Raw genomic sequence first — 22,019 nt, 5'->3', positions numbered from 1 at the left:
GAGAACTATGTCAATCTCAGTCTCAAGTTAGAGAGTGACACAGAGAACTATGTCAATCTCAGTCTCAAGTTAGAGAGTGACACAGAGAACTATGTCAATCTCAGTCTCAAGTTAGAGAGTGACACAGAGAACTATGTCAATCTCAGTCTCAAGTTAGAGAGTGACACAGAGAACTATGTCAATCTCAGTCTCAAGTTAGAGAGTGACACAGAGAACTATGTCAATCTCAGTCTCAAGTTAGAGAGTGACACAGAGAACTATGTCAATCTCAGTCTCAAGTTAGAGAGTGACACAGAGAACTATGTCAATCTCAGTCTCAAGTTAGAGAGTGACACAGAGAACTATGTCAATCTCAGTCTCAAGTTAGAGAGTGACACAGAGAACTATGTCAATCTCAGTCTCAAGTTAGAGAGTGACACAGAGAACTATGTCAATCTCAGTCTCAAGTTAGAGAGTGACACAGAGAACTATGTCAATCTCAGTCTCAAGTTAGAGAGTGACACAGAGAACTATGTCAATCTCAGTCTCAAGTTAGAGAGTGACACAGAGAACTATGTCAATCTCAGTCTCAAGTTAGAGAGTGACACAGAGAACTATGTCAATCTCAGTCTCAAGTTAAAGAGTGACACAGAGAACTATGTCAATCTCAGTCTCAAGTTAGAGAGTGACACAGAGAGAAAACACTTCAGCAGAGCTTTCAGGGCAGAAAGTTCATTAGTAGAAGATACAGCCTAAAGAAAAGAGAAGAAGAAAGGGCACGAAAAAAAGGCCATAAAGAAAACAGGAAAAGGGAGAGGAATAAAAGGACGATGTTGAGAAGGAGTAGAAGAGAGGGAGGAGGAATGAGGAAGTTTGGAAGAGCAAAGATAAGTTCGAAGAAGAGGAGATGAGGAGGAACAAGAAGGAACAAGAGAAGGGATTACGCTGGAGGAGTTATTGAAGTGTTGAAGGATGAGAAAGAGAAGGAGGTGGAGCAGTACTTTCCTAATAAAAAAAAAACAACTTTCACTATCTCTGCACACAATTCCTGGGGTTTGAACCCAGTACTTTCCTAATAAAAAAAACAACTTTCACAATGTCTCTACACGATTCCTGGGGTTTGAACCCAGTACTTTCCTAATAAAAGCCTATTCAACTGGAAAAACATCCCATTTCCAAGATAACAATTCCTCGTCAGGGGATCGAACCCTGCAACTTAAAAATAAATACTATTTCTTACATACCACACTGATGGGGTATGAGCCCATCTTGTACAACTTACTTCCTAATATTACATAAAAAAAACAGGTTTAATTAATGAAAATACATGCCACATTGGTGGGGTGTGAGCCCATGTAAAGCCCACGTGTTACTTAGGTACTAGGTATCTAATATTACATGCCACACTGTGCCCATTAGCCCATCTAGTAAAGACCACTTATAAAAACCACTTACTATTTACTTACTGAAATAATTAAGGAAATCTACTTAAAATTACTTAATTTGATCAAAAATTACCTACTTAACTCAATTTTATATGCCACGTGCCGGACCACGCCCATTATATTAAGATCACGTGCTACTTAATTTCCCATTTTCCCCCCCCATAACTAATTTCCTAATTTAATATTAGGACTACGTGCTATTCAATTTTCCATTTTCCCCATAACTAATGTCCTAATTTCCCATTTTCCCCATAACTATAGTTACCCTTTAGATCTCTACTCCTACAAGCCATCCCTGGACGAAGGCATTTCATGCCTCCAATCCGTTTGAGGTACGTACCACCCACCCCTGGTACTGTACCCCGGGTGTGTCCCCTACGGGTAACCCACCCTTTGTCAGTAGACACCTTGATTTACTTACGTTATGAAAAGCACCACACTAACGAAAACGAACGAACCGAAAAAAATGTTAAAAGAAATTGATTTTATGTTGATTTTAAGATTTAAGTTGATTTATCATTATTGCGTTTTAAAAATTGAAAGTTGAAAAAAAATTCTAAAAGACCGCAACATTGACTGACTCGATCAACCGCCGGCCGAGAACTGATCTTGCTAGCCGATTCCAAATGCGTAGAAAGCTAAAGTTTGCCACGTAGAAAATTTCCTCGATTCTGATTGGTCCACGTCATTCCCTTCGAGTATCGTATGATTCAAGCCGACTCCAGACTTTTTCCGAAATTTGGTCAAATGAAATTTCACTTTTCTACTTTCTAAAGATTGATTTTCTATTATGGGTTTATTTTGTTGTTTTGATGAAAAATCTATAGAAAAGTACACTGACCATTGCGGAACTGAAAAATGTCTTTGCAAATTATTGGTTGAATTTCTGGCCATGTGAATCAGAATAGTGATGATCTGAAAGTTATTCCCCCCACCCCAAGAGAAACGAGGAGAATAATTTCTATTCTCGTTCCTAAACATGAGATCTAGTGTAGATAAGTTGATTAAGTTGATAAGTCTGTATTCGTATCTAGCAAAACGTACCGTACCTATTCCTCCCCTTTCCTCGACCTAAACCGATACGGTATTGAACTTACGCTTGTCAGCCTACTAAGCACAAGGTAGCAACCCCCAATTAATTTGCTAATCAATCACTAATGATTCTAATGAATAACTAAGTTAAAAACTTCCAAATTCATAACCTCGAAATTATTATTTTCTAATTTCTACTTTCTATTTTCAAAGCTATGCATAAAACCAAAATCAAAAAGTGTGGAGTCGGCTTTTATCAAATTCAGCAGGTAGGTACCTAGCAAGGGTGCCTGAGAAACTTTCAAATTTTACTTTCTCACAAGCTCTATTTTTAGATTCTGATTTTCCTTGTTCGCACCAGTGGCGTGTGGTACTTTTGAGTTTTCACTGAATTTGTTTTTCATAGTGCATTGTTGAGTTTATAAAGAAACTGTGTGACTGTGGTTCGAAACCCAGAAGAAGGATAGTAAAATCAAGGTACTTAAAAGTACCAGAGGTGTAGGTTGTACATACTTCTAAAAAGATAGCATTTTATCCTCTAAAGGTGTGTTCACACATAGTCGACGGCTGTCGATCGATGTGAATTTATTGTGAATCGATGTTGATCGATACACCTTAAGACTGCTGTTTTTACTACTTCATCAGATTCTGGTGTTACGAAGTACCTACCTATGTAGTCTATGTACATTACATACGTAGGTGGAATGAAAAATTTGTTTCGGTCCGATTGAAAAAGCTACTCACTTATCCTCACGAGGCTGAGTGCAACCCGAACTCCAAGCACAGAGCCAAAAAAAAAAACTTCGACCCCGCCGGGAATCAAACCTGAGACCTCCAGAGTGCAAGCCGAATGTGATACCCACTCGGTCACGGAGACTACGAATTCGAATTAAGTATTCGCATCTAAAAGTTCACCATCAGCCCCAGAAGAAAATAATGTGCCCCTGGTAGGACTATAATATCACGAATACTATACTACCCCGCGCCACTGATAGCTAAGCCGTTTCCAAAATGCGTCCAATTTAAAATTTTATTGCGACGTAGAATATTCCTCAACTCAGAGTGACTACCAAAGTAAATTCTAGTGGTTCAGTGAACTGTTTTGAGAAAAAGGGCCCCTGTGGCTATGCATTAGAAATTTGTATGAATGCCGTGTATTTATTTTGAGTATGCAATGTGCAACAAATGAAAACTAGTGGAGCTGCTCTGTTTACAACGTTATTTTCTTCTTTCTAAATCTAAAGAAATGAGCCTCTTCAGAAACCCTTGTAGGTATATGGAAACGCTGTTTTTTTTCCCCTCCTCCTCCTTCTTCTTCTTCTCCTTTTCTTTTTATCATATCGTATTTCATACCTACACTTCAGCAGAGCTTTCAGGGCAGAAAGTTCATTAGTAGAAGATACAGCCTAAAGAAAAGAGAAGAAGAAAGGGCACGAAAAAAAGACCATAAAGAAAACAGGAAAAGGGAGAGGAATGATACACTTCAGCAGAGCTTTCAGGGCAGAAAGTTCATTAGTAGAAGATACAGCCTAAAGAAAAGAGAAGAAGAAAGGGCACGAAAAAAAAGACCATAAAGGAAACAGGAAAAGGGAGAGGAATGAAAGGGCGATGTTGAGAGTGAGTAGAAGAGAGGGAGGAGGAATAGGAAAGAAGAGCAATGATGAGTAGGAGAAAGAGGAAATAAGGAGGAACAGGTGAAAGAGGAGAAGTTATATTGCTTAGAAGGAGGAGACTCGTAAATGGGTAGAAGACAATGAAGGAGAAAGAAGAGAGAGGAATGAAAGGACGATGTTGAGAGTGAGTAGAAGAGAGGGAGGAGGAATAGGAAAGAAGAGCAATGATGAGTAGGAGAAAGAGGAGAAAAGGAGGAACAGGTGAAAGAGGAGAAGTTATATTGCTTAGAAGGAGGAGAAGGATGAAGGAGACTCGTAAATGGGTAGAAGACAAAAAGGAGAAAGAAGAAGAGGAGGATAAGACAAGAAGGGAGAGGAAAAGGACTTATGTCGGAGGAGTTATGGTGCGTAAGAGGAGAAGAAAATGAATACTTAAAGGAAAAGGAGGAGGAAGAAGAAGAGGAGGAGGGGGAAGAGGAATGAAAGGACGATGTTGAGAGTGAGTAGAAGAGAGGGAGGAGGAATAGGAAAGAAGAGCAATGATGAGTAGGAGAAAGAGGAAGGAAGGAGGAAAAGGTGAAAGAGGAGAAGTTATATTGCTTAGAAGGAGGAGAAGGACGAAGGAGACTCGTAAATGGGTAGAAGACAAAAAGGAGAAAGAAGAGGAGGAGGATAAGACAAAAGGGAGAGGAAAAGGACTTATGTCGGAGGAGTTCTGGTGCGTAAGAGGAGAAGAAAATGAATACTTAAAGGAAAAGGAGGAGGAAGAAGAGGAGGGGGGGAAAGAAGGAACAAGAGAAGGGATTACGCTGGAGGAGTTATTGAAGTGTTGAAGGATGAGAAAGAGAAGGAGGTGGAGGACAAAAAGGAGGACGAATAAAAGGAAAAGGTGGACAGGAAAAAGAAGGAGAATGAGGGAAGTGGAGGAGACAATTTTCTTTCCGCCAATTATTATTTTCTGAAAAGGAAAGCATTTTCTTCTCCTCCTCCCCCCCCCTACAGGAGACAATTTTCTTTCCGCCAATTATTATTTTCTGAAAAGGAAAGCATTTTCTTCTCCTCTCCCCCTCCCTGTTTTCCAACAGAACAAAACAAATCCTTAGGACTTGGTACTTATATCATTTTACACGAACGCAGAAAAGCTTTCTAAATTTGGCGGCTTGTGGAACACCTCAAAATGGAACAGCTTATAAAAGTAGAGATGTGTAAAGAGTGAGTCAGTGAGTTGTAAAAAGAATAGTTTTTATAACTCACTCACTCTGAGCCGCCTACCCATTAATAATGCGAGAAAACAAAACATTTCAGCCGTGACGGGTAAGGTTTCTACGATAAATTGAGGTTAAGTGGGTATCCTAAGAAGTCCTTTGTTTTTTTCGGATGAAACAATATTTCTGGAGGATCTCGGAAAAATATGAAAAGCCAGGAAAATATGAAAGCCGGGAAAAATGATAGCGGCCGGGGAAAAATGATGAAAGCTGAGTAGAAAAGTAAATTGTCTCTCCTCTACTTTTTCTTCTTCTTCTTCTTCTTCTTCTTCTTCTTCTTCTTCTTCTATTTCTCTCTCTTGTGCTTGAAGGGTGAAGTTAGTTTTGAAGGTAGCACGGCTGCCTTGTAAGCCCTAGGACACCGTACGGGTTAGGTTCCCACCCAGGGAGAAAGGCTGATTTCGTTATCGGGACGGCTGGTTTTCTCCTATCCTGTCCTCATTCTCTTTTCGATTTGGGGACAATAAGACCTAGTTACAGTTCCGTCCATCAAACCTCGTTTTACCTTGCTTATCTTAACCTATGGGAAGGATATTAAGGGTAATAATGGATTTTTACTTTCTATTACTAAGGTATAGCGAAGCTATTCTAATAATGAGAAAGTCTAATAATCAAAATCGAGCAATGGGTGAAGATGATGTCCGTTTTAGAGTCCCCTGATTCTAAAAAAAAGTGTTTCTTTCCTTTTCAAGTGGGAACCTATCGAAAACCAAAACCCTGTAGGTACTTAGTCCGCACAGTTACCAACCCCTTGTGAATAATTCCCTCGCCACAGCTTAATAATAATAATAATAATAATAATAATAATAATAATAATAATAATAATAATAATAATAATAATAATAATAATAATAATAACTCTTTATATGACAGACGTAGATCGGAAGATTTTTCCAACACACACGTACCGTCGGTCTGGCAGGCAGTCTGAACGTGAGTCTGGTTTGTTAACGATATACGTTTGTTAACGATATAACGATGATGATAAAAAATAAAAAAAAAATCGTTAAAAAACGATAAGAATAACGTAACAACATTGGCTGACGAGAAAGAGAAGGAAGAAATCAAGAAACAGTTATAATATCTTTCGTGACAAGGAAGGAAATTTTGTGAAATGAGAAAAAAAAGATAAATGAAGTAAACTGTTCGTTTTTTCTCTGTTTTTCTCATCCTTCTCCGTTTTTCTACCTTTCTCTTCCCTTTTTCATTCCGTCCATTCTTCCCTCTTTCCCTCCCTCTATTTTTTCCCTCCCTGTTTCGCTCTATATCCCTTTTGTCTCTCTGCAAAAGAGCTTTCTAAATTTGGCGGCTTGTGGAACACCTCAAAATGGAACAGCTTATAAAAGTAGAGATGTGTAAAGAGTGAGTCAGTGAGTTGGAAAAAGAACTACTCTTTTTAGTGAACTACTCAGTCAATGAGTCAGATCCTCAATCCCTATTTGATATGAGTTACATCTTAAAACAAAAATAACTCACTGTCTTAAACATCATGTAACTCACTATTCAACTCCCTTTAGGTACCCAACACGAAGTTAGAATATGACTTATTGACTGAGAAGTTCACCTAAAAGTAGTTCTTTTTTATAACTCACTCACTCTGAGCCGCCTACCCATTAATAATGCGAGAAAACAAAACATTTCCTCAATCCCTATTTGATACGAGTTACATCTTAAAACAAAAATAACTCACTGTCTTAAACATCATGTAACTCACTATTCAACTCCCTTTAGGTACGCAACACGAAGTTGGAATATGACTTATTGACTGAGTAGTTCACCTAAAAGAATAGTTCTTTTTTATAACTCACTCACTCTGAGCCGCCTACCCATTAATAATGCGAGAAAAGAAAACATTTCAGCCGTGACGGGTAAGGTTTCTACGATAAATTGAGGTTAAGTGGGTATCCTAAGAAGTCCTTTGTTTTTTTCGGATGAAACAATATTTCTGGAGGATCTCGGAAAAATATGAAAAGCCAGGAAAATATGAAAGCGAGAAAACAAAACATTTCAGCCGTGACGGGTAAGGTTTCTACGATAAATTGAGGTTAAGTGGGTATCCTAAGAAGTCCTTTGTTTTTTCGGATGAAACAATATTTCTGGAGGATCTCGGAAAAATATGAAAAGCCGGGAAGATATGAAAGGCGGGAAAAATGATAGCGGCCGGGGAAAAATGATGAAAGCTGAGTAGAAAAGTAAATTGTCTCTCCTCTACTTTTTCTTCTTCTTCTTCTTCTTCTTCTTCTTCTTCTTCTTCTTCTATTTCTCTCTCTTGTGCTTGAAGGGTGAAGTTAGTTTTGAAGGTAGCACGGCTGCCTTGTAAGCCCTAGGACACCGTACGGGTTAGGTTCCCACCCAGGGAGAAAGGCTGATTTCGTTATCGGGACGGCTGGTTTTCTCCTATCCTGTCCTCATTCTCTTTTCGATTTGGGGACAATAAGACCTAGTTACAGTTCCGTCCATCAAACCTCGTTTTACCTTGCTTATCTTAACCTATGGGAAGGATATTAAGGGTAATAATGGATTTTTACTTTCTATTACTAAGGTATAGCGAAGCTATTCTAATAATGAGAAAGTCTAATAATCAAAATCGGGCAATGGGTGAAGATGTCCGTTTTAGAGTCCCCTGATTCTAAAAAAAGTGATTTTTTTCTTTCCTTTTCAAGTGGGAACCTATCGGTAATTGAAACCTTTAGGTACTTAGTCCGCATAGTTACCAACCCCTTGTGAATAATTATTCCTCTCGCCACAGCTTTTTTTACCTTAAGAAAGTCTAATAATCAAAATCGGACAATGGGTGAAGATGTCCGTTTTAGAGTCCCCTGATTCTAAAAAAAGTGATTTTTTCCTTTTCAAGTGGGAACCTATCGAAAATCGAAACCCTGTAGGTACTTAGTCCGCACACTTACCAACCCCTTGTGAATAATTCCTCTCGCCACAGCTTTTTTTTACCTTCCACTTCATTAGACTAATGAAAATTCAATATGAGGGTTAGGGGTGAAGGGAGGGGGATGGAAGGAAAAATAAGGAAGAGGGAGAGAGGGGAAATAGGAAAGAGGAAGGGGAAGACTAGGTGGAGAGGGTAGGGATACCCACATGACATTGGATAGACCAGAGAGGAAGGGAGATAGGAAGGGAGAGTAAAGGAAGGAAAATACGAAGGAGGAGTAAAAGGAGTGAGATAGGAAGGAGGAGTAAATCATTAGACTAATGAAAATTCAATATGAGGGTTAGGGGTGAAGGGAGGGGGATGGAAGGAAAAATAAGGAAGAGGGAGAGAGGGGAAAGAGGAAGGGGAAGACTAGGTGGGAAGGGTAGGGATACCCACATGACATTGGATAGACCAGAGAGGAAGGGAGATAGGAAGGAGGAGTAAATAATAATAATAATAATAATAATAATAATAGTGCTTATTTATACTGCTCGCATAGGACTGAAAAGTCCCTTTACTCCAGCAGTATGCAGTAGGCTACTACTATTATTGTGGTCAAATTCTCAAATTATATTGAGGATAAGATTCCATACCTCGGCTGGGATTGAACTCACGCCCTCCTGTTTACCAGGCGAGCGCCTTGACCACTACACCACCGAGTAAAGGGAGGAAAATACGAAGGAGGAGTAAAAGAAGTGAGATAGGAAGGAGGAGTAAAGAGGAAAGAGGGAGGGGGATGGAAGGAAAAATAAGAAAGAAGAAGAGATGGGGAAGTAGGGCAGGAGAAGGGAGACTAATGAGAACACAATAAGAGATGGGAAAGGAGCGGAGGGAGATATGAAAAGAAGGAATGAGAAATAATAGGGAATGAGGGTGGAGAGGAAGGAGCAGAGTAAAGGGAGGGGGAGATAATAAGGGAAGGAGGAGAGAGAGAGAGGAAGGGAAGGACGAGCCCCTATTGTTCGTAATGAGTGCAATGACGTATCTACTTAGTGGAATATACAGAGTGTTTATAAAGTCTCCGCCCTGAATATTTTTTCTGATCGGCTAAAGATGAGATGCGGAAATCTAGATATTTCAAAAAATGGTATTTGAAAAGATAAGACACTACCCTAGATTTCCGCTTCTCATCTTTAGCCGTTCAAAAAATATTCAGGGGTCCCCGGACTTTATAAACACTCTGTATGTAGATTCAATATGTACATTCAATACGTACACTCCATTATGCCACATACTTCTACCCACAAAATTATACAATATGTATGTACATTTATGCATACACACTTATAAAGCGGAATGAAAACCCATATACAGTGTGTCCTAACCGATATCTCTTTGTTCTTGGAACTTGAAATATTAGGTCCGACCACCATCGGAAGTGGTACTTTGAGGGGAGGGGATATACTCGAATATAGATAAACCGTAAATCAGAGGGGAGGATTAAAAGAGAGGGAAGAAGAAAGAGTAAGGGAGAGAGGGAGATAAAGAGAGAGATAGAGAGAGAGAAACAATAGAGAGAAGGAGAAAGAGAGAAGAAGAAAGAGAGAAATAGGAAGTGAAAGACAGAGTCTTATTGAAAAGGCATTCATGCGGTAACTATGCCCATATTGTATTCAGCTACTAGGGTAGGTGGGGGCAAATACCCAATTGTCCACATTGTATTATTGGCTACTAGGGTAGGTGGGGGCAATTGACGTCATGTCAAGTCATGTGTTGTCAAATACCTACCTTATATTCATATTATAATGTAATAATTACCTATATTGACAGCTCCCTTGGTGTAGTGATCACTGCGCTCGCCTTGCACGCGGGAGACTCGGGTTCGATTTCCGACGAGGTGATAAAATTTACAAATAATTCATTCCGTGACTGGCTATTGCGGGGACCACTCAGTCTCGTGAGGAAAATGAGTAGCTATGTAATACAAATGCCCATAGCGACCGGTGCCAGCAGGGTAAGATATGGAAAATCCTACAATGCTGTCGTGAGCGCCAAAGTTGTGATATAATAACACAAAGAAACGGCATTTATTTAAATTTTATTTTTACATTATAAGATTTGGTAGGCTTGAACGCTAGGCTTGAACGCTGGAGGACCTGGGTTTGATTCCTGGCAGAGTCAAAGTTATTCAGATCTGTGCTTGAAGCTCAAAGAGGAGTAGTGAGGATAATTGAGTGAATTGGTGATTCTCATGATTTTTTTTTATTATCTCAGAAAAAACTATAAAAATTAAAAAAAAATATTGAGACTAAAACGAAGAAAATGCGTTCATTAGATCGTGAGATACAGCTCTCGGAACATGAGAGTCTCAAGCACGCCGATATCATACGTAGCGACAACACTGTACTCCCGTGATGACGTCATCTACCAATATCGTACGACGCGCTGTGAGCTTATTACCATAGGGATTTGGGTTAGGGGCTCAAATAGATCGAATAGGTACCTATCTACGCATTTTGTTATCACTATTTTTCAATATCAGCATAGGTACTTATACCTATTTTCAAATTTAGATATTTTCATTCCATTTTATTATCATGCACTTATTCAAGTAGTTACTTCTTCGTACATGTACATTTTTTAAAGGGGTTTGACAGAGGGAACTGTAACTGCTAGGGTCTTATCGTCCCGAAATCGAAGGAAGACAGGATAGCAGAAAGCCAGCCGTTCCGAGAACGAACATTATCCCATCAGGATAAAAGCCGCCCTGGGCGGGAATCGAACCCGCGGCCTAGCGCTTACAAGGCAGACGCACTACCAACAAAGCTAAGTAGGCTGGCACATTTATTTCGATCGAGAAGAATAATATGAATAATATGATCTCCACATACCAAACATCCCTACTCAAAGTTCCACTTTATGTAAACACTACCTATGTAGGTACCTACCTACCTATGTAGGTACCTACAAAGGCAGGTAGTTACCTACATATGTAGGTAGGTAGGTAGGTAGGTAGGTAGGTAGTGTTTACATAAAGTGGAACTTTGAACAGGGATGTTTGGTATGTGGAGATCATATTATTCATATTATTCTTCTCGATCGAAATAAATGTGCCAGCCTACTTAGCTTAGTTGGTAGTGCGTCTGACTTGTAAGCGCTAGGCCGCGGGTTCGATTCCCGCCCAGGGCGGATTTTATCCTGATGGGATAATGTTCGTTCTCGGAACGGCTAGCTTTCTCCTATCCTGTCTTCCTTCTCTCTTCGATTTCGGGACGATAAGACCATAGCAGTTAAAGTTCCCTCTGTCAAACCCCTTAAAAAAAATGTACATGTACGAAGAAGTAACTACTTGAATAAGTGCATGATAAAAAAAAAATGGAATGAAAATATCTAAATTTGAAAATAGGTAAATAGGTATAAGTACCTATGCTGATATTGAAAAATAGTGATAACAAAATGCGTAGATAGGTACCTATTCGATCTATTTGAGCCCCGACCCCAAAGCCCTATGGTAATAAGCCCACGGCGCGTCGTACGATATTGGTAGATGACGTCATCACAGGAGTACAGTGTTGTCGCTAGGTATGATATCGGCGTGCTTGAGACTCTGTTCCGAGAGCTGTATCTCACGATCTAGTGAACGCATTTTCTTCGTTTTAGTCTCAATATTTTTTTTAATTTTTATAGTTTTTTCTGAGACAATAAAAAAAAATCATGAGAATCACCAATTGCCACTTGTGATGTCCTTCCAAAACCTATTTAAAGATACATACTGCCAGCCTAGTTAGCTTAGTTGGTAGTGCGTCTGCCTTGTAAGCGCTAGGCCGCGGGTTCGATTCCCGCCCGGGGCGGATTTTATCCTGATGGGATAATGTTCGTTCTCGGAACGGCTGGCTTTCTCCTATCCTGTCTTCCTTCTCTCCTCGATTTCGGGACGATAAGACCATAGCAGTTAAAGTTCCCTCTGTCAAACCTCTTAAAAAAAAAAAAAAAAAAAAAAAAAAAAAAAAAAAAAAAAAAAAACAAAAAAACCCTTTACGTGTCCAGCAGTAGGGTCTCTCTCTCTCTCTCTCTCTCTCTCTCTCTCTCTCTCTCTCTCTCTCTCTCTCTCCCTTTCCTTCTCTTATTTTCACCCTATCCCTGCTCTTCTTCCTCTCTTCCCTCTCTCTCTCTCTCTCCTTCATTTCTCTGTCTCTCGTGCTTTCTCTCTCTCCTTACTCCATCTCTCTCCCTCCATGTCTTTCTTTTCCTATTTTCCTCTTTTTCGCTCTCTCTCTCTCTCCCCTATATTTCCCTATTTGCCTCTCTTTCCCTTTCCCCCTCTTTCTCTCTCTCTCTCTCTCTCTCGTGCAACAGGTGTGTATTCCAAGTTGAATATTAAATACGTGAGTGGGAATTTTTTCATTTATTAAATATTAGTATGGGTGTGGTAGAAGCAAATATGTCAAGTTGTCAAGGGGACAAAATATAGGGATGTATGATCTATTGGGGGTGTTTGGAGACAAAAATACGATGTTCAAAGCTTTTCGGATTATTTATTATTTTTGACGATCTTTACGAAAAAAATACATTTGGACAGTTATATTTTTCATGAGAATCATCAATTGAGTGGCTATTTCAATCGAATTTATGCCATAGCTACGGATAAAATAAATAGCTTTGTACATAACGAAATACAGTAGAACCTCGATTATTTCAACTCATTGGGACCGGGGGTAGTTGAAATGGTCGAGGTTGAAATGATCACTTTCTATGATCTTTTCCTCTGATAAGATAGGATATCCTTTGAGAGATAGAAAAAAACAATAGATTTTGGAGTTGAAATAATGGAAGTTGAAATAATAAAAGTTTAAATAATCGAGGTTCTACTGTACTTGTACTCAAATAGATATTAATGACAGCATTACTGTGCGTGCTGATAGAGAGAGAGAGAGGCATAGAGAGAGAGAGAGAGGCATAGAGAGAGAAAGAGAGAGAGAAGGAGAGAGAGAGAGAGAGTCGTTTCAAAATTATGATAAATGGAACAATAAACTGTTTTGGAAATTTCAACATGCGATCAGTTGCCTATCTCTCCCTCTTTCTCTCCGTTCTATCATTCTGTTCTCTCTCTCTCCCTTTCCTTCTCTTATTTTCACCCTATCCCTGCTCCTCTTCCTCTCTTCCCTCTCCCTCTCTCTCTCCTTCATTTCTCTATCTCCGGTGCTTTCTCTCTCTCCCTCCATGTCTTTCTTTTCCTATTTTCCTCTTTTTCACTCTCTCTCTCTCTCCCCTATATTTCCCTATTTGCCTCTCTTTCCCTTTCCCCTCTTTCTCTCTCTCTCTCTCGTGCAACAGGTGTGTATTCCAAGTTGAATATTAAATACGTGAGTGGGAATTTTTTCATTTATTAAATATTAGTATGGGTGTGGTAGAAGCAAATATGTCAAGTTGTCAAGGGGACAAAATATAGGGATGTATGATCTATTGGGGGTGTTTGGAGACAAAAATACGATGTTCAAAGCCAGCCTAGCTAACTCGGTGCGAATAATAATAATAATAATAATAATAATAATAATAATAATAATAATAATAATAATAATAATAATAATAATAATAATAATAATAATAATAATAATAATAATAATAATAATAATAATAATAATAACTCTTTATATGACAGACGTAGATCGGAAGATTTTTCCAACACACACGTACCGTCGGTCTGGCAGGCAGTCTGAACGTGAGTCTGGTTTGTTAACGATATACGTTTGTTAACGATATAACGATGATGATAAAAAATAAAAAAAAAATCGTTAAAAAACGATAAGAATAACGTAACAACATTGGCTGACGAGAAAGAGAAGGAAGAAATCAAGAAACAGTTATAATATCTTTCGTGACAAGGAAGGAAATTTTGTGAAATGAGAAAAAAAAGATAAATGAAGTAAACTGTTCGTTTTTTCTCTGTTTTTCTCATCCTTCTCCGTTTTTCTACCTTTCTCTTCCCTTTTTCATTCCGTCCATTCTTCCCTCTTTCCCTCCCTCTATTTTTTCCCTCCCTGTTTCGCTCTATATCCCTTTTGTCTCTCTGCAAAATCCAAAACGGGAGGTAGGTACTCGTAATTTAATTTTCTATTCGTTTTGACGGAAATTGGAAAATGAGTTCTTTCCTCCTACTCCCAATTTTCTTCTCCTCCTCCTCCTCTCACCTTCTTCTGCTTCTTGTTTCTGTTCCTCCTCCTTTTTTTTCGTTTTTTTCTCATCCTCCTCTGTTTGGGTACCTCCTCACCCTTCTGTCCCTCCTTCTCATTCTCCTTCAAAAGCTACCTCCATTCAAAAAAGATAAATGAAGTAAACTGTTCGTTTTTTCTCTGTTTTTCTCATCCTTCTCCGTTTTTCTACCTTTCTCTTCCCTTTTTCATTATGTCCATTCTTCCCTCTTTCCCTCCATTTTTTCCCTCCCTGTTTCGCTCTATATCCCTTTTCTCTCTCTGCAAAATCCAAAACGGGAGGTAGGTACTCGTAATTTAATTTTCTATTCGTTTTGACGAAAATTGGAAAATGAGTTCTTTCCTCCTACTCCCAATTTTCTTCTCCTCCTCCTCTCACCTTCTTCTGCTTCTTGTTTCTGTTCCTCCTCCTTTTTTTTTCGTTTTTTCTCATCCTCCTCTGTTGGGGTACCTCCTCACCCTCCTGTCCCTCCTTCTCATTCTCCTTCAAAAGCTACCTCCATTAATGTTCTCCTCCTTCTTCTCCTTCTCCTCCTTCTTTTCATTTTCTCCTCTTATTTTTCACACTCCTCATTTTGGTTATTACCTTTCTCGTCCTCCTTCTCCTCTTCTTCTTTCTGTTACCCATCTCCTTTTCCCATATTTTTTCTCTCCTCCTCCTCTTCCTCCTCCTCCTCCTCTTCCTTCGTCTTCTTCTTCTTCTTTTTCTTCATCATCATCTTCTTCTTCTTCCTATTACCTTTCTCGTCCTCCTTCTCCTCTTCTTCTTTCTGTTACCCATCTCCTTTTCCCATATTTTTTCTCTCCTCCTCCTCCTCCTCTTCCTCCTCCTCCTCTTCCTTCGTCTTCTTCTTCTTCTTCTTTTTCTTCATCATCTTCTTCTTCTTCCTCTTCTCATACCCTTCTTTCTGTTTATCCCCTTTCTCGTCCTCCTTCTCATTCTCCTTGAAAAGTAAATTCGCATATTTATACGTACCCTGCTAAACAGCTAGGCAAAGGACAACTTCATTTTCCTCGGGGAACACCAAAAGTTACTTAACGGAAGGGCAGTAAATATTATTTCAGGCGAAAGTTTCGCCGTAAAGGCTCTCTCACGTAGGTAGAACATTCATAAAGGCTCACATACGTAATTTTCATGTCATAAAGTTGAAAGCACACAATAAATTTATTTTGTAGGACTAGCTGCAAAAACAGTGTCCTTGACTCCCTGACTAACTTTTGGATTAAATTTTCAGATAAAATTTAAAGCCTGGTCTTAACCCTTGAACCCTTTGTTCGTGAAGTGAAAACTCCATGAATTTATATTTTATCTGAAAATTTAAGCAATTTTTTCCTTCAAAAGGTTTAATAGAGGGAACTATAAATGCTAAGGTCTTATCGTTCCGAAAGCGAAGAGAGAAGGAGGACAGGATAGGAAAAAGCCCGCCGTTCCGAGAACGAACCTTATCTGTTTAGGACAAAGTTCTCCCCGAGCGGGATTCGAGCGGGACCTATCACTTACAAGACAAGGCAAGACAGACGCGTAGTCACGCTACCCTCCAAACTAACAAGGCTGGCTAGGGACCCCAGTCTGGGGAGAACCTTGTATAAAATAAAATAGGAAGGAAGAGGTTTAATTCATTTATACGTAGATTCCCCGTAAAGGACTAAAGAGTCCCTTTTTGCCACAAAGGTTGCAAGGGAAGCCTTCAACAGGAGTCCTAACGGGGGAGAGTTTAACAGGGACATTTACATAAAACCACAGACTTTTATACTGGGTAGATCAACAAAATGAGAAATGCACACTGGCGAAAGGTAACAGCCATGAGATGGATGGAGATCAATGTGAATTCTTCGTCTCCTTTTTAGAATAATACCATGTGTTAGGGCTGAATATTGAGAAATCACATTAATTCAAAAGGTTCACTTTTACTCTATTAAAAGAAGAAGAAACAGGTGGAGGAAGAATCACAACAAAGTCAACAAACTTACGTTCCAGTCTAAGTAGCTACAACATTCCGTCATAAGGTTCTCAGTTATGGCTGAAAAGCGAAAAGAGGCGAGAGAAGAGAATAGACGTAAGAGAAGAGAAGAGAAGAGACGTAAGAAAAGAAGGTACAAGAAAACACATTTTCCAAGTGACGTACCTACATGGGCCAGGTTTGTTTGTGAAGGGTAAAAAAAAAAGAATTCAAAAACGGCATAGAAAAAAAAAGAGGTAAAATTATTTCTGTAGGATAAAGAGGGGTAAAGAAGTGGGACAGAAAAAAAAGGGTAAAATTATTTCTGGAGGATAAATAGGGGGTAAAAGTGGGACATAAAAAAAGGGTAAAAATATTTTTTGTGAAAGGCAAAAAAGGGGGGGGGTAGAAGGGGGTAAAAAAAAGTTGTGTAAGATTTTTGAGGGCTGAGAAGGCAAATGGATTGAAAAGGAAAATACCCCGATGGACGAAGAAATGGAGAGTGAAAACCGAGAGTTGTGGGTATGAATAATGCAGTGAGCGTGAATGAGAAAACTAGTGGCGTACCAGTGAACCCAAAACATACCTGTTCTAAAAAAAGAAGAAAAAAAAAAGTTTCCTTTAGAGGTTTGATGGATATAATTGTAACTGCTAAGGCCTCATCGTCCCTAAAGCGAAGAGAGAAGGAAGACAGGATAGGAGAAAGCCAGGAGTTCCGAGAAAGAACCTTATCTGTTAGGGTAAAATTTGCCCCGGGCGGTAATGGAACCTGGGACCTAGCACTTACAAGGCAGACGCGCTACCTCCCAAGCTAATTAGGCTGGCCGTACGATAAACTTGAACTACTTTCCCTTTTCACCGACTATTTTTTACCTGCACTCGTTACTTCTCCATATTTCTTCTCCTCTTCCTCCTCCTCCTCCTTTTTTCACTCATTTTTTTCTATTCCCTTTTTCATTCCTTTTCCCCTTTTTTCGCCATAAATCCCCTTTTTTTCTCCTTTTTCCCTACTACCATTCTGTTCCTTCCCTTTGACCTTCTTCCTTTTATCTCTTTTTCTTCCTTCCCAATCTTTATTCTTCCCCTATTTATCTCCCTTTCTTCCTTCCCAATCTTGCTTCTTCTCCCCTTTTCTCTTTTTTTTCCTTCCCAATCTTACTTCTTCCCCCTTTTACCCCATTTTTATTTTTACTTTCCTTATTTCCTATATGCTTGCCTTAAGAATCCCTTTTCCGTCAGTTTACGATCTCATTGCACCATATGAACAAGAGTCAATTGCTGTCGTTTATTCAAGACCCTTTACTGCTATTTCTGGAACACCGATGTGTTTTTAGACGACTTTTATCACCCGTGTCAGCTTCTGGTACACAGATGTGGCATGTGCATTAGTAATGGTCACATCAGCTTGAAATGCAAATGTGCCCACGTTAGGTATTTGTTCTGTGAGATTATTATAGTCTGGGCTGTCTGGGCATAGGCATTTGCTTCGTTTATTTCTGTATGTGTCGTTTAACTGAGTTCTGTGTGTAGGTAGTTTTCTGTCGAGATATTTGTTTTTCTTTTGTTCCTCACTAACTTTAGAGAGCACGGTTTGTGGTAAACTCGCTTGCTTGCCTTATAGAAGGTCCTGGATTCGATGCCCACCCCGATGCCCTAATGGTATAACTCTCTATCCCTATCGTGTTAAAGACACACAGTTTGATGAAGTTTTCCATTTTATTATTATTATGATATCATTATTCTTATTATTATTATTCAGTTTTGCGGGTCTTCGAAGGTAAAAAAAAAACTGCTCACCGAAATGCATTCGTCTTTATTATATATAACAAACTGGCTTTGTGTTGTTTACCTACACCTATCTTCACAGTCTTTTTGAATGCAAAATGGGTTTAGACAAGGTTCCTCATTTCGCCATAAATATTCAGGTTGTCTGAAAATGCATTTTATGCAGCTTATTATTATTATTATTATTATTATTATTATTCAGTTTTGCGGGACTTCGAAGGTAAAAATAAAAAAAAAAAAAATACTGGCTTTGTGTTGTTTACCTACACCTATCTTCACAGTCTTTTTGAATGCAAAATGGGTTTAGATAGGGTTCCTCATTTCGCCATAAATATTCAGGTCGTCTGAAAATGCATTTTATGCAGCTACCCCGTTTATTCTCCCACCCTGATTGTTCATTTTCAAAAAAGAGACATAAATCACGAATATAGAAAATCTAAACACAATGGGTTAGACGCACACAAAGGCTCAGATACGCCTCGAAGATAAGATAAAGAGATTTATAGCGCCGGCGGTTTTGTCACGTTGAGGATACGTATTCCCGCAGAACCACTGAGGTTAAGCACGGTTAAGCCAAGATAACCATCGGCAAAGCTCCTACCTAAGGCCAGCCACTCACTATTAAACCCGATGAGCACACACACTCTCAGGTAGACCTAACAGTCTACTTGATGTGTGGCTGACCTAAGGAAATACACGGTCAGCTAAAACACAATAATTTATTCAATAGTTAGATTAGCCAGCCTAGTTAGCTTAGTTGGTAGTGCGTCTGCCTTGTAAGCGCTAGGCCGCGGGTTCGATTCCCGCCCGGGGCGGGGATAATGTTCGTTCTCGGAACGGCTGGCTTTCCTCCTATCCTGTCTTCCTTCTCTCTTCGATTTCGGGACGATAAGACTTCTATTGTAAGCGCTAGGCCGCGGGTTCGATTCCCGCCCGGGGCGGATTTTATCCTGATGGGATAATGTTCGTTCTCGAGGCGGTAAGCGCTAGGCCGCGGGTTCGATTCCCGCCCGGGGCGGATTTTATCCTGGATAATGTTCGTTCTCGGAACGGCGCTAGACCCGGGTTCGATTCCCGCCCGGGGCGGATTTTATCCTGATGGGATAATGTTCGTTCTCGGAACGGCTGGCTTTCTGCCCGGGTTCGATTCCCGCCCGGGGCGGATTTTATCCTGATGGGATAATGTTCGTTCTCGGAACGGCTGGCTTTCGTCCTACGGCATAAATTAAGTTAAGGTTCAGCCAGCCTAGCTAGCTTAGTTGGTAGTGCGTCTGCCTTGTAAGCGCTAGGCCACTGGGCTCGATTCCCGGGGCGGATTTTATCCTGATGGGATAATGTTTGTTCTCGGAACGGCTGGCTTTCTCCTATCCTGTCTTCCTTCTCTCTTTGCCAGCCTAGTTAGCTTAGTTGGTAGTGCGTCTGCCTTGTAAGCGCTAGGCCGCGGGTTCGATTCCCGCCCGGGGCGGGTTATCCTGATGGGATAATGTTCGTTCTCGGAACGGCTGGCTTTCTCCTATCCTGTCTTCCTTCTCTCTTCGATTTCGGAACGATAAGACCACAGCAGTTACAGTTCCCTCTGTCAAACCTCTAAAAAATAAAAAAATAAAAAATAAAAAAAAAATAGTTAGATTAGGTAGCCATCAACGGATCATCACCTTGAATACACCAGTTCCCAACGTATCTCTGAAGTTAAGCAACGTTACGTGTGGTTGGTATCCGGATGGGTGACCATCTGAACAATTGCGTGCTTATGTCTTTTCCCGGCCCACTCAGGCTGGGTGAGGTGAATGTAAGTCTTAGCAGTTATACAGTGATGTTAAACCCCTATATTCCTATACGAAGACTTTTAGGACTTAATTACCAGTGGAAATTTTCAACGAAAATTTTGGTGAGTTATACATGGGTTTTACCCGTTGATTTTTTAATCAATCAATTAGCTATCTTCTGTTCTGGAGATTCGTTTTTACCATGACCTGAAAAAAAAATACTTGAAATCCATAAAAAAAAAAAACACGGCTTACAAACTTGATGAATTACTTAACTTACCAAGAACCAAAATTTCTCATTCTGTTTTCATGTTTTCAGGTGTGCATCGTACAGAAGAAGGACACGAAACAAATGTACGCCATGAAGTACATGCACAAGAGCCAGTGTATAGAGAGGGACGCCCTGAAGAATGTCCTGAGAGAAATGGAAATCCTGACTACGCTGGAACATCCTTTCCTGGTCAACCTGTGGTTCTGTTTCCAAGGTAAGATTGTCTTATCAGATTCCTAAAATGTCCACACTTAGTCGACCGGCCGTCGATTGACATTGAAACCGTCCACACTGACTCGACAACATAGGCCGGTCGACTATGTTTGGACCACCAACATCGATGGTTAAAGCGTAAAGCGTTGATAGGGATTTTCGTCAGCCGCTCAATCAGCCTTAGGGTGATTCTTTTGGGCTGACATTTGGTTTTGATTACAAAAATTTACGAGTGGATGCCCTTCGCACTCGACCTTTGCTAGTTCTTTAGCCGTTTTTTTTATAGCTAAAAAAAAAAAAAAAAAAAAAAAAAAAAAAAAAAAAACGAGTGGATGCCCTTCGCACTCGTCCTTTGCTACTTCTTTGGCAAGGGACCTTTTTTGGTATCCTCTCAGTTTAAAGTCCCAAAGCCAGAGTAATCTGGTATACCCTCTGTTTAAAGTCCCTCAACCAGACTAAGAAATAAAAAATTAAATTTTAATAAATACCTATTACTTGTTGATTCCCAGATGAGAAAGACTTATTTATGGTGAGTGACCTACTGTTGGGCGGTGACCTCAGGTACCACATCACTCAGGACATCAAGTTCTATTCTATTCTAATTTATTCTATTCTATTCTATTTTTTGATTGGCAGATGAGGAAGACCTGTTTATGGTGAGTGACCTGTTGTTGGGCGGAGACCTCAGGTACCACATCACTCAGGACATCAAGTTCTATTCTGTTCTAATTATATTTCATTCTATTCTATTCTATTTTTTGATTGGCAGATGAGGAAGACCTATTCATGGTGAGCGACCTACTGCTGGGGGGAGACCTCAGGTACCATATCACTCAGGACATCAAGTTCACTGAAGACACAATACTATTACCTTTCTCGTCCTCCTTCTCCTCTTCTTCTTTCTGTTACCCATCTCCTTTTCCCATATTTTTTCTCTCCTCCTCCTCCTCCTCCTCCTCTTCCTTCGTCTCTTCTTCTTCTTCTTCTTCTTCTTCTTCTTCTTCTTCTTCTTCTCATACCCTTCTTTCTGTTTATCCCCTTTCTCGTCCTCCTTCTCATTCTCCTTGAAAAGTAAATTCGCATATTTATACGTACCCTGCTAAACAGCTAGGCAAAGGACAACTTCATTTTCCTCGGGGAACACCAAAAGTTACTTAACGGAAGGGCAGTAAATATTATTCCAGGCGAAAGTTTCACCGTAAAGGCTCTCTCACGTAGGTAGAACATTCATAAAGGCTCACATACGTAATTTTCATGTCATAAAGTTGAAAGCACACAATAAATTTATTTTGTAGGACCAGCTGCAAAAACAGTGTCCTTGACTCCCTGACTAACTTTTGGTGGAACTGAATTTAAAGCCTGGTCTTAACCCTTGAACCCTTTGTTCGTGAAGTGAAAACTCCATGAATTTATTTTATGTGAAAATTTAAGCAATTTTTTCCTTCAAAAGGTTTAATAGAGAGAACTATAACTGCTAAGGTCTTATCGTTCCGAAAGCGAAGAGAGAAGGAGGGCAGGCTAGGAAAAAGCCCGCCGTTCCGAGAACGAACCTTATCTGTTTAGGACAAAGTTCTCCCCGAGCGGGAATCGAGCGGGACCTATCACTTACAAGACAAGGCAAGACAGACGCGT

General features: G+C 39.8%; 1 protein-coding gene across 1 annotated transcript in view; it reads left to right on the top strand.

Moving 5' to 3' along the window:
• Window positions 1-22,019, top strand: part of LOC103520535 (serine/threonine-protein kinase dst3) — an 82,788-nt gene that overhangs the window by 23,781 nt on the left and 36,988 nt on the right. The window contains exons 3-4 of the mRNA XM_026831627.1: window positions 20,223-20,388; window positions 21,157-21,242. Of these exons, the coding sequence (XP_026687428.1) occupies window positions 20,223-20,388; window positions 21,157-21,242 (252 nt within the window). The remainder of the gene's footprint in view (window positions 1-20,222; window positions 20,389-21,156; window positions 21,243-22,019) is intronic.

The sequence above is a fragment of the Diaphorina citri genome, unplaced genomic scaffold (genome assembly GCF_000475195.1).
Source record: "Diaphorina citri unplaced genomic scaffold, Diaci psyllid genome assembly version 1.1 scaffold70, whole genome shotgun sequence".
In the NCBI taxonomy this organism is placed as follows: Eukaryota; Metazoa; Arthropoda; class Insecta; order Hemiptera; family Psyllidae; genus Diaphorina; species Diaphorina citri.
The sequence above is the reverse complement of the archived record's forward strand: the minus strand, read 5'-3'. Positions and strand labels throughout refer to the sequence as shown.